Consider the following 22905-nt stretch of genomic DNA (forward strand, 5'->3'; position numbering starts at 1 on the left):
GTTCAAATGATATTCTGTCTGGCGAACAACAGGACTTTTATCTTAATCTGCTCAACTCCTTCCCGCCCCTTCCTCGCCCCTATCTTTTCTCTTGTTTTGCACGGGCAACGATGTCCGTGATTAACTGTATGATAAACATGTGAATTTCCATAATTCCTCATGCTAATAAAGTAAGGTTAAAATTTGCGGTAGTTGGTTTTAAGAATAAAAGATTTTTCCGACACGTCCACTCATTTGTTTAAATCGGTACTTTTCGAGAAAAAGAATGTGCATGTTGCGACGAGACGAAACGATTACAGAAATATATAGTCTTTCAGTAATTTGTATGAAATCATCTAGGCTTGAAACGAGTACACTCGTTTCACGATTTATGGGGCTATAACGTATACCCTTGTGGCAGTTTTCATTAGGTTTATCTACCAACTACATATACACCCAGTTATCTAGACTTGCAGTTTATTGCGACGATACCTACTATAAAACACAGTGTAATATCATATAAATCTGTATTATAACAAAGGATTCGTTTGGTTTCTGCGTACCTAGTGTTATTGTGCACTGCAGAAAGTGTCTTTGGCACAGTGCACTTTGTTGCAGTTTATAACTACATAAATTTCGAAAACTACTATACTACAGTTGAGAGCCCCCCCCCCCCCCCCCACGTAACTAACCACGTAACCGAAGGTAGTCGCTGTTAACAGTAATAAGGCCGCCGCCATGTTGGTAAAGCTTGGATTTTCGGCAAAGTGTACATTGTAGAGATCACTATACACTTTCGACAATTCGACTTTAGTCTGCGTTTTGGCCATTTCGAACCATTGTGGAATGTCGTGTCGCGCCGGTAATATCACTTTGTTAGAGGATATTTGGTAATCGAGGTAGACCATTCCGAGACGTTGACAGAGGGGCCTTTCTTGGATGATCTACGAGAGGCTGTCGTCGGTGTATGTATAAATACGTCTAGATTTACGCATACATCGGCGGGATCTAATCCGTGCGCCGCGCCGCGCCGGTAACACAGCATGTCTTGGTTCCGTCAACCGCCAGCCAGCCATTTTACTCGGCTACTGCAACGGACTACTCGACATCCGCAAGCAGCAAGTACGGGCCAACGAGCACCGATCGAGAGGGAACCACCGTGAAATAACTTTCAGTCACCGTATCGGATATTCATCGAGAGTTCACAGGAATTTTCAACGAGCACGAAATGGTGTACAAACTACTTCTCGCCTGATTACGGGCCGCTCATTACACTCGCCGACGATTCCATGCCTTTTTCTCGGGCTCATTCAAGTCACGGTTCAAAGGTAACGGCGCAACACATGTTATTATGGCTCGCTTTTTGAAAAATAGCTCTCGTTTTCATGCACGGTCTCACATTCGATGTCCTCCGTACCGCTGATGCTCGTGCGTCCCGAGCCTAGACTGATTCGAGTCAGACGAATAACCGTTATCATTGGTAGACTGCGGATTTTATGCATTTATAAGAAATATTAGCAGTCGAAACGTTAAACAATAGAAACATTCGAAGAACTTGATAGTGTCGTAGGAATACATTGCCAACCGATTAAAATGATTCAATGTTTCACTGATCATTTGAATGCAGTGAAAATAATATATGTGTGAATACTCTTGAAGGAAACCAGCTAATACATGATTCAAATTCGCCGCTAAAAAACGAGAATTTAGACGAGACGTTTACAACTCTGGACTCGGAATGAACCCAACTCCCGCCATTCAACGGTGAAATATGCAAACTACAAGGTGGAGCTGGTATTCGAAATAAGTAGTAGCGCAACCTTGCTATTTTCATAAGGCAATACAAACTGGCCACTTTTCGTGCTCGGTAATTCTAGTGTTAACCACCACGACCGCAGACCCCACCGACTCAAGCTAGTCTCCTAAACCTCTTAACCCTTATGCGGGCAACCAAAATGTACACGGTTGTTGAGCAACCGGGGTACCCGAGCACTCTAAACGTCCTGTTCAAGTAGAACAGATACGTATATAGCCATCATTTTATTAATATCTTTTTCCGAAACTCTTTAATCTCCCTCCCTTAATCTCTATGCAGGGTTATTCGCTAAAAATCAACACCTGAAATAACTCATTATTTATCGAGTTTTCGACAAATATTTGAAATGAAATTTATTGTATCCGAGGGGGCTCGTTTAACGGTTTTCAGCAAAAATAGAATGACGAAGATAAACTTCCTTACGCGTGCAGAATATATTTTTAGTAGTTTTTAATAGAACCGCATGGAATATACATATACATATATACATATATACGTATATACATATGCGGGTCTTGTTTTGTTGCATTACCACATTATTCGCAATTTCAAGCCATAATAGTGGACAATTTTAATTAGGTGACACACGACGACCGCGCGCCTAACCGCTGAAAGTTAATTAGCGCGCTCAACGAAGAGTTAAGAGCTCGTTCCTCTATCCGTCTTTAAAAATGTCTTTTTAGTTTTGTATTTGAACTGTTCGTTTACCGTTTATCATAAATACATGGAATCCGCAGTCTACACGAAAAACGAAATTATTTGCCGATCAACCTAACAGAAAGTTTTTAAATAAAAAAAAGGAGAGTCGACGCTCCGGACCGCAATGGGTTAAAAAGTTCCATACCCCTTTCGATCGTTGAATGTCAGATTCCGGTCGATGGAAGGTTAAATAAAATTCCATTCGACGAGAAATCGGATGCGTCGGCTCTTTGCAGCTGTAAATCAGCGCCTAATGAATACGAGTCGCGTAGCGTGTTGTATCAGCGCAAGGCGTACGATTAGAATGACACGCGACGCGCCCCCTTCGCTCCGATCAGAATAAAAGTACCGCGCGCATGTTAATGAAAGTGTGATCGATTGCGCTGGTAGCGCAACTATGTCGTATGTATTCGAAAACGTAGCCTGAGGGGGTTGGTTAGCTGTCGCAGTTCAGGCCAGGAATATTTATCGGACGACACGGCCGACAATCATCGAACGGAGTTATCGAATAAGCAGAGCACGCAAAATTCGAGCGTGGCAAAACGAGAGGGAGAGGGTGAAGGAGAGGAGGGTCCTGTCACGGAGCTATTTCCCGTCTGATTGGATTCGAATGCATCACAGGATTGGTGTGCAGGGGCGCGCAGCAGTGTACATACATCGGTGCCGGGTAATGTACCGGGCACGTGTACCCCGTGTACCGAGATCGTCGAATGAATCACGTTCCGGCGGACAAGTACTCGCGATTCCCCGATAACGAATTTGAGACCAGTGCAAACTAATCCAAATCCAAGATCAACGGCGGGGCGGTTCGAGTTGGTTGAGTAACTCTCGCCGCGTAATCGAAAGGGTAATAGAACGCGGCGCGATCGATGATTTCCTAATGAGAATTGCAAAATATCTGTCAACCTCGCGAGAGACCCGTACCGCGCACGCGTGCGTGCGTGCGTGGTACTTTGTTTTGGTTCTTTTTCTTTTCCTCTTTTCTCTCTCTCTCTCTCTCTCTCTCTCTCTCTCTCTCTCTCTCTCTCTCTCTGTGTGTGTGTGTGTGTGTGTGTGTTCTTGTTTTTCGTCTGTCTGCTTAAATTTCAGTATACCCGACCGTATGAATATTCTATCTTTGACCTGTTCGGAACTAAAGCTATTTGACCGTATGCAGATTCGAGTTAACTGGGGAAAAAAGCCGGGAAAATTGTTCTTGCCTCCTCGTTCCCTACGCGGCCCATACGGCTGTCATCCATGGAGATATCATTTTATACGTAATCCTATTACCTTGTGTACAATTATTCCGTTTCAGAGCCGTACGATACGCTGTTCCAAGGTTTGCGCACGCTTGCTTCATAAAGTATCGGAAACAAGCGCACTTGTTGCTTTTGATATGGCAAATGTGACGCCGACGTTACATTTTGTTTGCAACTGGATTTCTCCGTTATGACGCGACCGCTAGTGTCTGCATGCTTTTTCACTTTGCACCTGGGAAACCCATAGTACATGAACAGGCAAGTCATTTCAATATTAATTAATTATCGGTTTGTATTAATTAGAGTACATTAGCGGCTCATGAAATTATTCAAACATCTACTAGACAATATTCAACATATTAATTAAAACATTTATTAAATAACCAAGAAAGATCGTGTCCTTTTGACCCCAGTAATTTTATATAAATATTTTTGTTTCATTCAATTTTATATCTTTTATATTAGATATGTATACATACATATCTGTACAAACTGAACATTCACGTATTCTCATAATCTACACGACGTATAAATGTTGGAATATTTGAGTGACAGAATATATTTCTGTGTCGTCAGTCGACGATTAATGAGAAATCTCGAACTAAAACAATGGAAACGATTATTCCACAGCATTTGCGTTCCCCGGAGAATCTAGTTGAAAATCTGGGTCAAGGAAAGCGATTAATATTCGGTCGCCCAAAGTGCACTGCAATCGCATCTACCCAACTTGTTAAGAAATGATCGTACAAATGAAGATTAGAAAATAATTATGATTACCCTGTTCGTTTTTTGGGAAACGAAAAGAAAAATATAAAAATTCAATGTATTCGTTATGATGAAACTCTGTTTGATAAACTCATGGAAACTCTGTTTGAAACTTGTAAATGAAACCAATGGAAAAATAATATTTTCCTACTCGTGGGGATCTAAATCGCGTCTCGAAGCGCAGCTCCTTCAGTTATCTGAGCTACGACGATTCTGGTAACGAAGCGTCCCGTTCCGAGTACTGCGTGGGAGGTACGAGTCTATAATTACCGATTACACGTAATAATCTTAATATTTAAAAAATAGCGTGGATAGAGATTGTGATTCTCTAAGCAAATTAAAATTTAGTGTGAACACGTAACATAAAATACGACAAAAAAAAAAGTCTCGGAAAAATGTATCAGAAATTTTCTTGCAAAAAGTTGTACAGAGATTTCGAAACTTTTTCCATTCTACACAGTTTCCGACCGTACGTCATAAACCACAGTAACGCATTAGCTGTGGAATGTCATAGCAATGTGCTACACCTACTCCCTTTAACCTTTTATGTTCTGAGTTATGTCATTTTTACCTTTTTACCACTACGTTTATTCTAGACGCCTAGAATGTTCAAGAAACACACTGAATTTCGTTTTACGATAATGACAGCGCGACTGCGCCGCACAGAGACGGAGAGAAAATATATAAATTTTTAATTAAAAAAAACACACACACACACACATTGAACACATTTAACGCGTGACAGTATTTTAATAAGACCGGCACTTTACACAGTGCCTTCGGAACGTAAAGGGTTAACGACTGCACATGGTGCAACTAAAACGCGAAACACATGAAACTTTAATACTCAATCGTCCCTACCGGAATCATTACAATTACGACCGGCGAAAGTTCATTACTCTTTATTACTATGTGGTGGTAAAGGCTGTTTTGGACACGCAAAAACTTTAAATTACAAAATTACACGCTACTGTTTTGCTGAAACGGCTGGCAATGAAATTTGACCGCCAGCAATTGTTCGGCAGGCCTGTCAAATTAATAACCAACAGTGAAATTTTAATCATCTTTTCCATTTCTATCGTCAACCGAGAATTTTCATCGGTACAGCAATTTTGGGGTTTATTATTCAGCAGAAAACTATAGTTGTTCGCAAAAGTTGAAAAATTAGTGACTGTACTATTATAGTATATAGTTCTTCCGGTAGCTAAAGTATTAAGACGATCAAATATTTCGCTAATACCTGGCTATAGTTATATTTGAACTTTGCATTCAATTAAGTGATGAGAGACAGATTCGGCTCGAGTCAGATTCTGAAACAATCAGTCGCCATTAATGCGTACCGAACGTTAACGCAAAACATAAATGTGAAATAGATAGCAGTTATATTTGTGGCCCGAATCCATCAAACACAGATAAATAAAGAACTCGGTTTGCCCAGGAGTTTCCCTCTCAGAACGGAAATGAAGATTTATACGCTACAGGGGTATAATTTTCATTTTAAAATGTGCGAATCGAAAGGCTGCGAGTGCTCAGTGTTCCGTGGAACCGTGTATAATGTACTTGCTTCTATCTCTCTCATTCTCTCTCTCTCTCTCTCTCATCATCCCTCTTCCCTTTCTCATTTTCTGGTTTTAGGAGTGTCTCTACTTCGACGAATTCGAAAAATTCAAAACATTTTCCTAATATACTTCTATACATTTTGTCATGATTGATTAATGTAAATTGGTATGATTATTAATTTTATTTTAGAAAATTCTGAAAAAAAATAAAATTATTTTCGAAAATTTTGTTCACAAAAACAATATGAATAAATCAATTTGCTATTTATTATACGCCGCTATTGGCGACTATACGTACATTGACTACATATTGGAGAACATAGAGTAAAAATTTCAGCCTGGATTCGTCGATCGATTTCCGGTAAACCGCTCGTTAAAATGTGCGTTGCGTCAAAATCGTTGTTCTGCCGTTGACAGCTATTAGTTCGCGCGATCAATTTAAATAGAAAAGATAGAAAAAATAGGAAAAAGAGAAAATAAAATAGTTGAACGGTCTTTTACGATCACGACCTCTGGACAAATTACATTTTCTCCTGAAAACATTTTTTGACGTAAAAGTATCCACTTTGTCGAAGTTTGTTTTTTCGAAACATTCGTCGAGTTTCGAACTTGACTATTGCAACTATTAAATTTTTGTCCCATCTAACGGAGGAGGATGCGCAGAAACTTCCTGGTTCGGTATCGAAATCAGAAAGCACCGTGTGCTCGTGTGTCGGTTCGATTCGATTGTTCGCGGCAGGGAAGCGGATGCGAGTGAATTTCATAATTGCACGATATCGCGGCGAGACGTGCGCGCGAGATAAGGCGGCCCGTCTGGTTTCGCATAGGAACGACAAATATTTCCTCTCTCGGCCGGTACTAGGCAAGAAGTCTTCGGTATCTAGGCAAGATATCTGGAGGCTGTCTCGCCGTGTGCAACCCCGAAGGCATAACAGTTTCCTTGGCAGATAGCGGCGACACACGGTGGTGATGCGGCTCACGCTGCTATGGACTGACAAGCTCTGACGTGTAATGGACCGTTCAAATCCGTCCACGTCGTCGGTCTTCAATAAAGAGAGAGAGAGAGAGAGAGAGAGAGAGAGAGAGATCGTTCCTATGGTTACACGCGATCAATTGCTATTCGATTTGACTGTTACTCGTTCCCATTGAATCCCTGTTATTGCGCCGACAGTACACCGAGAAGCACCGGGGAAACGCGTAATGTGCAACCCACGGATGTTTCAGCGTTTTAGGCTAGTACTTTCTCACTTTTCTTGCAAACCCTGCACAAGTCGATTTTGTGCATTTTTAGTAGAGGATACCTATGTATCAATATTTTCAGCTACGCAAACTTATTACTGATAAAAGGAAATTTCTATTTCTAGTTGCCACTGCTTGCAAATTAATTGCTATCTTATTATCGTTACGTTGTTATAGTTAGACCACAACAGTAACAGATTATGAATACTTTAGCGAGCAACTGTGCGTAGGTATACCTATGTACTGCAGAGGTTGTTTGCGGATTTTCGTAAGGTATTATCCGGTCCGATAGAAACGAACTCTACTCTCTTTCGTTGCCGTGTGCGCGTGCGCGCGTGTGTATTTAACATGCGAAGAAAGGGATCGCAGATCGGTCGACGCAAATGCATACGAATAAGCCGTTCCAACTAATTAAACGACATTTGAGCGAGCGGAGGGAGCTGGCAGGTAAGCATTGAAACGTAACGAGCGGTCGCGATACATGCAAATTCAACCGTTTCAGAGGCAAGTGTTTCCCACCGCCAGCGCCACCCCCTTCGGCCATCTTCCCTATTCCTCGTGCTCTCTCGTTCTACCTTCGCGTTACGTATTTTTTCAGTCTATCGCCTCCTCGCCCCTCTTCGGTTCTCGCATTCCTCTTCCTCGCAACTTCTTCCGTATTTTTTCATTAATTTATATGTAGTCGACACCATAGGTTAGTATATGCTCCCCAATTAGATGTGCATTAATAAACACTAGACATAGTTCAGAATCTTCGTCGCGTGTCTGACTCGACAGTGTAAGGCCAGGGTTTAAAGTATCGTTTAATCGTGTAAAGGGTTTAAACAATTGTTCGGCCGCGTTACACGATAGTCTACTGTATGCTATTGTAGTTTCTAGCTTCTCGCCGTTACTCTCCAACTGCCTTCGTCTCATCCCCTTTCACGTAACGCCCTTTCTTTTTGCGTGTTTTCTCTCGCTACCGTGCGCTGTTTCTTTTGCTCTGCTTATCTTTCATTAGGGTCTTGTCTTTCGGCTAAACAGATCTTCTTTTACCGTACCGTATTGTTTTTGCATTCGTTTCTCTCTCTCTCTCTCTCTCTCTCTCTCTCTCTCTCTCTATCTATCCCCCTCTTTTTACGAAGGTCCGGTCAGGCAAATTAAAACGAACCAGACGCAAGCTGGCACCGTACTATAGCGAACCTCAAACTAACCGAAACCATCGACACGAGTGCCTCCGATACTATACTAATCTACTTACCACTCTCCGCCCTGCAAGGATTCGTACGCAAGAGGAAAGCGGTTCGAGAAACGTCGATGCCAAGGTAATTGTAGTGCTCGCGGTGAACCAAACGTATCGCATCCTAATTGCAATCGAGACTTTATAATTGAGCCGGTATAGGCAGAATACGCGAATGCGAAAAACTGATTATCGATAGCACTCAACGAGCAGAAACATTATTACTTAAATGTTTGAAAATTGCAATTTATTCCATTTTTAAAACTGAGGCACACGTATTTTTTGCGTGCATCTTGCGTGCCAATTCGTTGACTAAGAGTACCTATTATACGTAGACATGTATTCAGCTGTAGAAATATAAAATTTAGTAAATTTCTGCTTTGATTGTTGAAGTGTTACTAACCATTTTCTAATGGTTTATATATATATAGAAAAGTTTGGACTTATCCGCGGACCAATTTTTGGTCAACTTAATGTGGACATTTAGGAGACTGTTGTAACGTGAACAGATGGGACCGCTTATGTTTCTGGTGGTGGCATTTTCTATAAGAAAAGAATTCGTGAAATTATAGACTGAGACACACACACGCGCGCGCGCGCGCAGAGAGAGAGAGAGAGAGAGAGAGAGAGAGAGAGAGAAAGAGAGAGAAAGCTTGGTGGAAAACAAGGGTGGATATCCAATATCGCACAGCTATACACATATATTGCTCCCTACGAGTTTTGTCGACGGCCAGAGAGATCCTTGAGCATAAACTTTCAGGCAGCTGCAGGGTTGACGCACGTGCACCAATCGTAAATCGCACCTTCTTTTTGCGGTAAGTTTCGGGGCCAACGTCGTCGATGGAAAATGCGACATTCAATTTGTCGCAGCTCCTCCGCTCTGTTCCGTTCGACGCTTCTCTGTATTGCCGGTGTGTACCAGTCCTGAAGTTTCACACCGAAACTTCTCGACGACGCGTTCCGTAACTACATCGCTATCTGCAGATACAGTTAGCAAAAGTGCACTTATGAATACGTACACCTTCAGCGCGAATTTCTCTCAAACTTCTTTCTGCGCCGAACGAAACCGTCCCATTATAGATACGTACGTAAACGAATATTTAAGAATTTGTTACTGTCCGTCAGTTTCCGTTTGCATTGCCACCGGGGGACTCAACATTAAGATACACTCCACGACGAAAGTATAAGAGATTTGCGATTTTGGTGAATACATGCATACATATGTATATACAGGCCGAGACTGCGGATCTTTATGCAAAATAAAAAATGAAAAAAATCTGAAAATGTGTGAAAACATTCTACCTTTCGAAATAGTAAAACAGCAAAACTAGAGACAGAGGCTGTCACATGCCCGCTATGACTAGACTTTCAGGAAGAAGCATAAAATATCGACAACTATGGATCGCTCAGTGATTTTATGGCCCACTATAAACCCTGCCAATTGTTTTGAAATTCCTCTGCACCGGCTAACAATGGACGACGGACAAAAGAAAGGTTTCGAAGAAGTCATTCGCAGTTAGCTGTAATAATAAAGAGGACTAATACTTCAGATTGGACTGTGGATCTTTATGCGACATTTTTGTCGGAAATAAATCTTTATTTGTCGGACATTGTGCCTAAAACAAATCTCGTTGAACGCAATTACCAAAATATCGAAATTTATTTTCGTCGAGAAAATATCGACAATTTCTTAGCAACACCCTTTCATCGAAGTATCTTGAAAAATGTCAAGCTTTATCAACGAGTATACATACTACCTACTCCATTTCCGATCACGAGCAACTTTAAAGTGGCAGACGAAGATTGCTCTGCCTCTCTTTCAGATTCGGTCAACCCTGAAAACGGCCGAGATTGCTTTGGCATCTATAGACAGTGTCCGTAGTTGAGAGGTTCGGAATTTGTAGTCTCCAAATTTGGCTGAAAAATGGGTCGTGCGAAATTAACGCTTTAATTTCGGAGATTGGTAATACATACACGTCGATAGCTTTGCACACAGGCTCGACGGGAACGTTCGAAATCAAGAAAATCGAGCGGTGGTATAATAATTGGTAACTTTTCTATTTGTCATCCGATAAAATAAATCCAATCGTGCACCGAAATCCCAAGAAATCTAGCCAAAAAACTGCATCGGTCATGCATGACTGACGTGGCAGGCAAAGTGTTGATAAACGAATGAATTCAATGCTAAAGAATGCAATCAAATGAAACAGACCGGTGTCAAAATCAGTATGAAAAAGGTTGACGTAAGCTGCCCTCTTTGGTTCCAACGTGTATTCTCTCACACCCCTAGGTATAATGCCTTCATTGTCTACGTTCTCGGCGAACATAATTAGAAGATAGCCCCCACCACTCGCTAAACCTCCTCACGAGTCCTTTCATCTCCAAACCCTACTATCATCGCTCTTCCGTGAGCGAACATGCATACGTATGTGTAAGTATAGCCACATATCATGAAAATTTAAACGCGCAAAGGAGAACGACGTGTCTTTGGAGCAATTTGCATCAAAGTGTCATTACCCGTAGAAATGCGCCGCTACCACCAAAACTAACAGATTGATAATGTTTTATGGAAATTATAAGACTGTCCAAATTAATTGGACATTTCACATGTAGACACCTTTACGAACGCATTAATCCACGATCGATCATTAATTATCGCGTTTCGCGTTGCACCCTTCCGGTGGCTGCCGCCCGAGCACCGAAGGCTCTCTCGTTTTTGTGTCGAATCTTCGAGGACGCGTTTCTACCACCGCACCGCACCGCACCGCACCGCACCAGGTGGACCGCGCCTATAAAATCTCGAAGTTGTACGATCTGCCGCTTTCCTAGGCGGTGAAAAAGTACAACGTTACAACGTATTATCGTTCGCACGTTTAAAAATTCACATCACGATCATTCGCAATCTTGTGCGCGAAGCGTATATTACATCTACAGAGTGATATGTGTCTGCAGTTAATTCTTCTAACCTATGAATCATTTTTCACTCGTACTCTGCCGCCAAATTACAGATATGTACCGAGTATTATTTGCTAAATTAATAGAAGAATATATTAACAAACGCAATGAGAGGAAAATTGAACCAAGTCATTTCCAAGAAAACTACAATTTATGTCTTTACATACTAAAAGTGATTCTGAGAAAACTCGGTCGAATTTGAATCGCAAAGTACTGAATTCTCGTCGAAGAATGCTCGAAAATGAACCAGCGAGTTCCTTCCTGACCGGAGGGATTCCCCTCTTCTATCGATGTATCCATTTCTAGTGTGCTCCTTTTTATTCGATGTTCGAAGTGGGTGCGCGCTCGGGGTTTAGGGGTCGGGGATCGGGGCTCGGGGCTCGGGGGTCGGGGTCGGGGATCCGGAATCGTTTGTCAACGGCTCGCGAAAAGTCTGTGTGCGCGAAACTCGCGGCGTTACGCCAAATACCGTCGAAGATATCGGCGTGGCGCGGCGCGGGGCTGGCAGGACGTTATAGGAAGCGGGAGTAGGGTACAGAAGGGTGGGAATAGATATGCCGTGCTACAAGCCAGGGAAAGATTTATGATGGTCGTGCGTCAGCTCTCACATCTCAATTTCGGGAAGCCGCAAGTCAGGAACCGTGGCGCTCCCTTTGTTGCTCCCAGAAACGAGCGTCGAGGACGAAGTGATAAGAAAGAAGAAGCCGCCGCCCGACCAAGAAAAAAGACTCGAGATAAAGATCGGATCGAGCAAAGAGATAGGGAAACCGGCATACACCTACAATATTTCCCTTGTTCTTCTTTCGTGCCACCCCAGTCACTGTCCGCCGCGCTTCGTGCCGATGCACGCTATAACGAATGCCGAGTGACACGCACCAACTCCCGCACAAAGTGTTCAATCAGAGCCGTCAACTCCGCGCCTCTCCGAGAATCGTGTGCACAAATATTAACGTTGGAACTATGAGACGCGGCAAAATGACGAGCTCCGGAGTTTTTGCGCCGCGCCTTCTGCTGATGACGACTTGGCAGACTTTTCAAAATCAAAGGTTGACGATTAAGGTCTTAACGCTACAACCACCAAACCAATCGTAACGACTGGTGACTTTTTATGAATTACCGATAACACGTCCGTGGCATCGCACGAGCGGCATTGCGTCGCGACCTATCTATGCATGTATGTACATAATACGTCCATGGGAGCGAACCGGTTAATCGAAACACATCTCTCGCTGTGAACAATGGTAATAACGCAAATCAAGGTGGTAAGAAAGAAATACATAATGATATTTGATCTGCTCGTATCCGGCGATTGTCGCTCGTTGCCAAAGATTTGTGTGGTAACCAAGGCGAAAAAAGGTCATTCGATACCTCGAACCGTTTCTACGTATGTATACGCACAAAGGAATATTAATCTGCCTGTTACGTTCGGCGTCGCAACAACCGGCCTGGCAAGAGACGGTGTCAAGAACGTGTTCAATCTGCACGCGTTCGCATTGTGCGAATTTATCCAAGTGCTGTGTAATTCCGTCAATCCCCGGGGAGGCATTGTGTTAGGATCATTAGAATGCGTTGCTTGAAAACACCACTTCATTTCGACAATAATGCTTACCGACGCGAAGCGACTCGAAACCAGTGATTACATACATATATGTAACCCTAGCATTCGGCTCAGCCGTGTAATTCCATAGTCGCAATGCGGCCAAGTTACACATCTATCGGCTGGAAACTTGGAGAGGCTCGATAGTTTCGCGACAACTTGCCCTCGAATCGAATTTCCTCCGCGTTAATTTCTCTTTCGCGAGCCTCCGCTGTTTCGAGTTTATTCGACGAGAAACAATCAGCCGCCCCGTTGCTCGCACAACATTCTTCTCCCGTTAATATCCCACTGTTCGCGGCGTGTAAACAGTGCGCTCGTATTAATGAAACACGAATCAGAAAATAACAATAAAGGTTCCTTTTAATCCCGCGCGAACATCAAAGTCGTTCCTCCTCGTTCACGGATGAATCTTTACGGTTGATATAAAGTAACGTGTTCTTTAACGGGGTGTTCGCTACCGACTATGTATATACTTTTTGATCGTTTAGTTCAGTATGTTAGCAACAAGACTACAATCCTACGAGCTGGTCAAATTCATTTTATACATGCCGTCACTTCGAATCATAAAACATAGCATAGGAGGAGTTCATGACTTTTATTTGTTAGATTATTGTAATATTTTGTAATAGCATTGACAATGTGGCGCGAAAAATAGAATCGCATAATTTCCTTTTTGTTCAAATGCCTGGAAATCCCGTCGAGTCTTTTGTTTTTCTCAACTAGTTTTACGTTACTCTGATAAGGAACGTTGTACGGTCGCTCGATTTTATTTTTATACAAGTTCGTGGATTTATGGAACTGTCAAAAATAGGATACATGTATCTTTCCTTATCGGCGGAGACTCAAATTTAAGGGATGAAACCACCCTCTGAAAAACTGTCGCCCTCGAGCTATCTCGGAAACTATAAAAGATAAAAACGTTGAATGGCAAAATTGTATAGTTTTCCGCATACGATAACGCGACGAAGATAACGTTCGTTCTACACGAATAGAGTGAAACTACCGTTGTTTTAAATTCTACCCATGCGAATGTATATTTTTAAGAATACAGGACGATTCAGCCAAGTGTGCCACCTATGCGCATACCGTATACATTGCTTTGAAATTATTTGCTGTACCTATCGCACAGGGATGGCAATTTTCAACCCCTAAAGTCAAATAGGTTTCGTGAAATAATTTCGCTGTAATACGAAACTTTGATTGTTCCGAATAAAGACCTTCGACGTGTTGGGCGCAATTTCATCGTCTTGAAACTTTTTCCTAGGAAGAACTATTTCAACGATACGATTTTCCCGACAGGACTACGCTTGATGGATAGGGCGGACCACCCTACCTACCCGTAAACTTTCCCGGTCAAAGTGGTATAGTTGTTTTTATACACGTTCATACATATATAAGCTGGAATGCGAGCAAAAAGAAGCCTCATGCTCGCTCATACTTTCTCGCTCCTGTTGTATCGTACAATATAAAGCGTACGCTCTCAAAACGTGTCTGGAGGACACGCTGCATGCTCGTCGTGATATGTATAGCTAAAACAATTTTATATTCCTTCGATAAGGAAGGTAATAAACTCGCTGCGCCTGAAATAGCGTGAACTTTCCGGTTGACCTGACACATCTATTTTTATGAAATCCAATAATACCAATTTATAGGTTATTAGAAGGTGACGTTGTCTCGTTATATTACGGGTACAAATTGGTTCGGTGCCGTCGCACCGATTCATTTATAACTCCGTTTTAAATTTCGATACTTTGCCGACGTTTTCAAAATATGATATGCTAATTTCGGTATTTGGAAACCTGCGCGTCGTTCTATGTAATACTAAAACTAAACTTACTCACTCGGTTGAGTAACTACGAATAATTGATAATTGATAATTGATAAGATTTATTTCAGTACTAAAAGCTATTCAAAACAGAGAAAACAACACGTTAAATAACAAAAGATTGAACAGCGCGACATGCCGATGGATCTCACAGAAGCTCGGCTCGACTCAAACAACAAATAGAGGAGAAAATCGCACGGTTATGACCTTGACGATAAAATTCAAGGGATGATTTGCGTAAACTGGTAACGGGGTGATGTAGCATCAGCTTAACGCGACAGCCTCCAGAGAAAACATCGTAAATTAAACCCGGCTGTGCCATAAACGTCCACACGCACACAAGTCCAAGATTCATGTCACAAAAGCGTTCTTGTCCGTTCGATGAAATGCGGGGGTGAGCGAAATAAAAATTCGCAAAGGCGTTACAAAAATTCAAAACACTGCTCGATTGTCCTGAGAGATGGTAATAATAATACTTACGGTTTGAAGAGTGACCGACAATTGGTGGTACGATGCAAGAATGCAACTCGACGGCGCGGCGTTGCAGTTAGTGTAAAGAAGGTACATATTCTTACCGGCAACATGCATCAAAGAGAAACAACGACGAATAAAAGAGGCCGATTTGATGGCGCGTTGTCATACTCGGATGATAGTCTGCCGTTACTCGTGCGTATAAGTGGACCTGGATGTTCGTAAACGTTACCATAAGTGCTTTCCTAAGTGTTCCGGCTCCGGCTCCGACAAAGTACGCGGCAGGGGTACAAGAGTAGCACTCGGTCGAAAAACATTTTTTTCAAAGTGTCTTTGGATTTCCGGCGGGAACAAAAATGCAACGGAGACTGCGTTAATATAATATGTTTCGACAGTTTTGTGTTTCATGCACTGATTTTTCTCGCAAATGTATCAAATCTATAAATTGCAAAATCAAAGCCATTTTGGAGGCGCCATTTTTGGGCCTATAAAGTACAGAAAATTATTAGGTACAGGAAAGTAGAGTACAGGAAATTATTATTGTTCAGACCTACTAACGTTAAATTGTTTTACGGTCCCAGAAACTCTTCTAAAGTACCGTTTAGATTATAAACACGTGAAATAATGCTATACCGTAGATAAGCCAAACTCCGTTCCCCCTTGCCGTCCGCGTTTAGTCGAAACAGTACCATGCGAAGCTGCACAGTGATAATACTAATAGTGCTACTCGACTTCTCCTTATAATCGGCGAACGCAGTGCTGCCTCTATTTCCAAATCGAATTATCTCGGAAATCATCGAATACATCGAATATTAAATGAACAAATGTCAACTGTTTTCGTTAGGGGGGTTCTGAGAAAACAGCTTCCAACACTTTAGTTGGTCGCCAAATCAGACGCAAAAGTAGATATCTCGAAAAAGAAGACACGACTCGCTTCATTTTCCTAATCACCCGGCATACGTATACGCATCGCTAAATCCTTGAATGCGCGCGGCCCTGCGTGACGGCTCGCCGATTAGCGAACGTTCACGAGAGCCGGTAGTTTTATTCGGAATGCAGAACGCACCGTTCGATCGTAGATAATGCTCATTAACCGATTGTCGAACGTGAGACGCATCGTCCCGACACCCCGATCCGATATTCTCGTCAAATCGGAAAGAACACCGATAAGCGAACACGAAGGTGCAGCAGCCGGTCACGCCACACGTTTCTCGCCGACCACCATTGCATTTACTTAACGTTCTCACACGGGCTGCCATGAAATATTCGCGGTACGGATACTATAACTCGAAACGACACAAAGCTTTGTTCGGCCCGGTACGGTGTCCAGAACCGTTGTGAAAGGGATATTCTTATGTCTGAGAACACATATCCGGTTATATACGAAACGTAGCTTTTTTTCTTCTGAAACGTTGCGCATCATGAGGCACAATTCAAATGTAACGACCGAACCGCGGATTTTTATACATGCACATCTGTTACGAGAGCGAGATTAAAAATTCCGATCTCTCCGCAATTTTTCTTTTTCTCTAGATTCGTGGATTGGGTTCCGGAATTTTTCTTTTTCTCTCTCTCTCTCTCTCTCTCTCTCTCTCTCTCTCTCTTTTGTAGAAAAATACCAACGTTGCACAAAAATGTACACAACCTGGTCCATTTTGATTGTACCCATACGTCTTGTCTATAATGATTAAAATGTCGTTAATTTTACACTTTAAACAAATTGTGTCTTTCAGTACTCTTCCACATATTGGAAAATTTGTCACCGAAGGATGTACAAACTACAATTAGAATTTGTTGGAATTAATTAGTGCGCATCGAACGCTCACTCCTTAAATTATATCTATAACTTTAGTGGTCTTCGAATTAAATATTCATGATCACAGGTATATTTCAACTCGGTTCAACTTCATTAAGAACTGTAACAGATGCGAGAAGGTTAAAAGAGTAATTACCATGATAAATCTAGACTTTCCTCATTCCAATTTCATTAACCCCCTTGCTTTACGATTCCTTTAACAACTGCACTCGTCGGAGCTACTTTGCCATTCATAGTTTATGTATGGTACCATAAAAGAAACGAGTTCGATGTTCCTTGTAAAGCGGTTTTAACTAGGAACGTTACATATTAATCGCAAACAGGTTGATGGAATAATCGGTACTCTACAATAAATTTCACTGCTCAGTTTTTGATTTATTAAGCAAATTACTCTGATTTTTACGGTTGTTGATTTGACAGCTGTGTTAACATGTTAACCCTTCTAATATTGACAGTCCTGCAGAAGACAATACCGGGTCCGAGCGCAACTATTGTATGCTCGCTTATGCAACCAACAACTTCAAACACAGTCTCTAACCGACTCTGGCGTTATTCAAGTAATATCGGATCGAACGGATAATCGAAAATAATTTCTTTTGACAATTTGTGTGTGTGCGTTTGTGTGTGTGTATATTATTTGGTTAGGCGTTATTTTTAAACGTTTCCGCATTAATTTGTACACGAACATCATTATTCTATAGACCATTTGACTATTAATAAATTTTCATTTTACGTCTTATCCGATGACACAGCATATGGTGAATAAGGTGTCTTCAAAAATTCGTACAAGAAAATCGATACGGATTTGAATGGATCCAACCATAACACTGCCACGAGAAACCCGTCATACCGTTTAAAAAGAAAACGACAAACAAATGCTCGCCGTAGATAGTCGATAAAGAATCACGCTAGATGACCGGTGACCGCCTTGCGTCCAGTTCGAAACGGACCCGCATCGCGCGGCGAGGGTTGAAAACATAAATTTCCATAAATACCCACAGTTTATCAGCGGCAGTAAAAACGTCGAACGGATGGGGCAGCATTTAAAACGAGACGATTGTGTTTCGGTGCGTGGGGTGAAAGCAGGCGGGCAGGTACGGGGGAGTGTGTGTCTGTGTGCGTGTGCGCGTGCACACACACACACACACACACACACACACACACACAACTGACACGCGGCTCTTCCTCTTTCTCGCGGCGTACATCCATCCGGTAAGTTTGAATTGTCGGGCCGCGCGCGAGTTCATCCAGAGAACATCCTCTCCTTATACGGTGCAAAAGGCGATCTCGAAAAAGAAGACTCGCTCTCTCGAGCATTCCCTAAGATCGAAATTCTCAAGATCGCCGGTCCTTTGTCCGAGAACCGGAGCTTCTTCACCCCGAGACAAAGATCTGCCTTTCTTCTTTACACGCATACTTTATGCCATCTCTCCCCTTCTGCATGTGTGTATAAATGCACGGGAAGACACATAGGGCACGTAGACGAGGGATGGGATATAGAATCAAGTTCAACATACACTCGCGAGTCCGAGTCAATTTCGGTGGGCAAGTTTCGTTTCAATTTCGAACACTACTTGGTGCAGTCTCGGGGACAGAAAGGACACTCTACACGTTCCTTTGCGTTTCCACAGGGTAAGACAAACGGAGGAGGACCGTAGTCAATTTTGGGGTCCTGGACCGACACTTTATGCAAATTCCCGTTTTCACGAATTATTCTATAAAAATCTGATTCGCAGTCTACTAATTTCTTTCAGGGATAGTGTTTGAGTAGTTGGCTAATAATCCGAATACAATTTGAACTTTTAACTTTAAGACATGAGCAATGTTAGCTTTTACAGTTATTAATAAGAATGACGAAGCAGTAGTTGGAGACATTCGATACCGTTCAAAGATCAAATTTTGAACAGTTTAAACTGTTTGAACAGGTCAAATATGAGTATGTACACATTTCTAGGACACTTCCGAAGACCACCTCGATGCTCAAATATCGTCAAAAGAACTATGGACCCAATGTGTAAAAAAATCACAAACGCAGCGTGGTACCATTGAAATGTTTGAGTAATTTAAAATATCACTAGGCGACGTTAACCATCAAATTCCCAAGGAAAATATTGCTCAGCGAACAAAGTAAAAATCACTTATAGAATTTTATTAGAGATAGAAATGATATTCGAATAGAAAAAACTATTTAATAGAATTTGTAATTCAAATTGAATAGTTGGATCCAATTGAATAGATGGCACGTTGAAATTTGCACAGCATTCTTGAAGAGCACTCGCAACGAGCCACGAACTACTCGTGGAGGTAAAACTGATCAATTGATAATTCTCGGTGAGAAGAATATTCGAATAAAAAACTATTCTATTCTAGTCAATGTAATGTTTACACGGTTACTAAGAAACGATGCCCCCCTCCCCCCGGACCGGTAGCCTTATACAATCTCTGGAAATGTGCGGAGCCAAAAATCTACGAATGACCGGTTGAACAGAACAATATTCGAATAGTTCTAAGTAGCCGAAAGAGAAGAACAAGTTCGAATCGCAGAAAGCACCCCCGGGCCGCGACCGCAGCCACCCTGAAAACTGCAGCTCGTCGAAGAAGCCGCAGAGTCGTCGTCGTGTAATTAGTCGGTAGATCCGTGGACACTAACCTGGTGGACAATTACATTCCATAAGGTCCCTTTTGATCCGAAACGCGTTTGACTCGGATGCGAACCGTCGCCGCTCAAGCTGCATCTGAACTTCCTGCCTGATCCTCTGGAAAAGTACACTCGGTATTTCCTGATGCTCCAGGCGTGCCTCCAAATTGGCGATCCTCGACTCCAACCGGAGTTCCCTGTATATCAGTAGACCGGACACGGCTAGACTAGCGATACAGAGGGCGCACATCGCCCAATTACGAAATTTCTTCAACATCGACGCCTCGGGCTCGCAGGAGCCTTTTTTCGGCGACGGCCAGTCGGTCGCCGTGTCGGACTCCATGTTGTAGACGACGGGCACACACGCTCGCTCCTGCTCGTGCACGCAGCGCGTTAAGCGCGCGTCATAACCCAGCCGGCGACGATCGTCGATACGTCCTGGCACGACAATCACGGATAAGCGTGATACAGTAGTGGAGAAACCACGCAAGTCTTACAGACTGTGCGGCGTCATCGTCCTGCATCTGGAATGCATCTCGCACGGTCACTCGCCGTTATCGCTTACCTCTCGTTCCGCGACCGTGTACGTGTCGAGTGTGTGTGTGTGTGTTTGACAGAGTGTGCGTGTGTTTATGTGCGAATGAGAGAGAGAGAGAGTGTGTGTGTGTGTGTGTGTGTGTGTGTGCGTATGTATGCGCGGGTGTCTCAATCGTCCTTTCCGATATATTCTGGTTCTCGGTTCGCGGACTCCAACACGTTTCTCCTACGGATCTAGCGGTCTTTACGCTGATCCAGCCCACCGACAAACACACTCACGCTATCCTTCCTTCCTTCCTTTGTGCCTCGGGAGGTATTCCCTCAGGTAGCAAGTGTTAACCGCACTGACGTTGGTAAACAAGAGTGTTGTCAGCCGAGAAGTGGTGCCTGGTGTACCGCGCGCTCCTTTCAAATGATCACAGACTATCTGACCGACTGGTGGCCGTTTCTCTGGTCCGTCGGAAAAAAATCACTGTCACGTCCCGCGTGTGACTGATAATTATCAGCGCGGCGGACGAAACGTTTCTCAACAACCCTTTCTATTTTCGTCTATCTTGCTCCACGAACGTCTTCTTGTCCTGGAATGCTGTCGCATCGCGATTCCGCCGATTTTCGAAGCACTTTCAAACGTTTTCAACTGCACACTATTCTCGTGGGTAGGGGGGTCGGGGGTTGGGGGTGGGGGGTGTCGGAGATCGGTTAAACCGGGGATAACGACGACGGATAGACGAGACGAGACAAGACGTGTCTCGAACCCCTCCGCGTTCTACACAATTGTTTGCCTTAACAGGAACGACGGTTTCGTTTCGCGGCGCACACGCTGGCTCAGAGACCGAACAGAGACCGAACGGGGAAAAGCGAGAGGCGACAGCTGTGCGTGTCCGGGAAACTACCGCCGAAACGACAAAGAACCACGACCTTTGGCAAGCCTCGCTAGCCCGCCTCCCTTCGCCCGTCGACGGTTTCACGACGAAACCGAAACGCACTGTTGTGACAACGAGGCTCGATTTACTGGGCATACGAAAAGTCCCGAAATACCGCGAATACGAAACTCCCGGCGTGGCATTCGCAGTACGACTGGATGTGGTGGGGCGACGCTCCGCCGTGAGCCGAGGGTACGTCGGCTCGGAGATACTCGGCCACGGTCGGCCGTGCTCGTCGCTGCGACTCATCCACCGGCTGCCGGACGCGTGAAGGACGATCGGTCGACCTAACGTCCACTTCCATTCGCACTGATTCGCCCCTGCTTCCCTTGCCCTTCCATTCACCCCACCATCGCGTCCTTTCATCGCTCGACCGGATTTCGCTAAAGAATCTACCATTTTTTCTTCTCCCCCCCCCTTTCTTCTCTTCTTTCTTTTTTCGTTTATTTCTCCTTCTTACTGTTACAGCGAGACCCGCGAGTCACACGCTCCTCGAAACAATCCGAATACCGCGACCATTTTTCACGGTTCAGCCCCTTTCTACAACCCCCGCCCCTATCTCCGATCTCCCTCCTTCTCTACCCTTGGCCACTCCGTTTACCTTTTTTCCTCGAAAAGGGCGAATTTTTAAGTACGGATGCAACGACCGACAACAGACAATTCCAATTCCTCGGAACCCCCACGAATCTCTCGAAAAACCTAATCTTCTGGTTTTTATGAAATCCTCTATGGAAACGAGAATTTACATAAAGATCCACTTGGTAAATGTCAACGCTTTATCTAATCGCGATCATTTATTTGCAACTGGATATACGAGTTGCAGTGAAAATCCTGGCGCAAACGAAAAGCAGATAATTCTACTCGATAAAATAAGATCGAGAATGTAGAATAAGACATAAGACTTTCTTTTTTTTATTTCAGATCTCGTTTGCGCAAACGTCTATGTAGTTGGAACGTTTTCGAGTACACGTGCACTTGGCTAACCCTAACTGCAGATAGAGTCTGGTGACTAGACTAACAGACTAGTCGACGAGGGGAGCGATTCTATATTAAATAGACACATTTCTTATACTCGTAATAACAAAATGGTGTAGTTTTGTGAATTATTTTTGAACAACCTCGGTTTCTCTTACCAATTCTAACTTTTATGTAGCACTTTGACGAACAAAACCATCAGAATTAAATTTACTCTTACGCAATAATATGTTTGCAATCATTTTGATAGGTTGAAAATAAATAATATGGCAGTATTCTGAAATTCTTCAAATGTTCCACATTTTTCATAAATGCATAATATCCGTAGTCTACAACTAATTTATCCAAGGAACGAGGATCCCAAGTGATTTTATAAGTTTTCAACAGGAATAATGAACAAATTTTACCCGGAAATTGTAAACGGATACTTTGACCAGTGAAATGAAACGTTAACGGTAAAGTCGTTTTTGTTCTTCGGGTTTGCTTGTTTTATTCTGCGTACGAAATTCTATTTCCGCTTCTAACGGAGAGGAAGGGATGGAATTGCAGTCGAGTAAATAATATGCTTCTGAAAAACAACTGTTAAGTACAGTAGGAAATATCGATCGATGAATCGATCGTGTCCCTTGAAACACATCCCCCGTGTGTATACGT

General features: G+C 43.0%; 1 protein-coding gene across 11 annotated transcripts in view; it reads right to left on the reverse strand.

Annotated features, from left to right (window-relative positions):
- LOC143360423 (uncharacterized) overlaps positions 1 to 21864 on the reverse strand; it is a 132013-nt gene extending 110149 nt beyond the window's left edge. For all 11 annotated transcript variants that reach the window (XM_076799241.1, XM_076799238.1, XM_076799236.1 and 8 more), the window contains exon 1: positions 19829 to 21864. In XM_076799241.1, coding sequence (XP_076655356.1) covers positions 19829 to 20159 — 331 coding nt within the window. In that variant the 5' untranslated portion in view covers positions 20160 to 21864. The remainder of the gene's footprint in view (positions 1 to 19828) is intronic.
- Positions 21865 to 22905: the final 1041 nt, after the last annotated feature.

The sequence above is a fragment of the Halictus rubicundus genome, chromosome 13 (assembly GCF_050948215.1).
Source record: "Halictus rubicundus isolate RS-2024b chromosome 13, iyHalRubi1_principal, whole genome shotgun sequence".
NCBI classification, from domain to species: domain Eukaryota; kingdom Metazoa; phylum Arthropoda; class Insecta; order Hymenoptera; family Halictidae; genus Halictus; species Halictus rubicundus.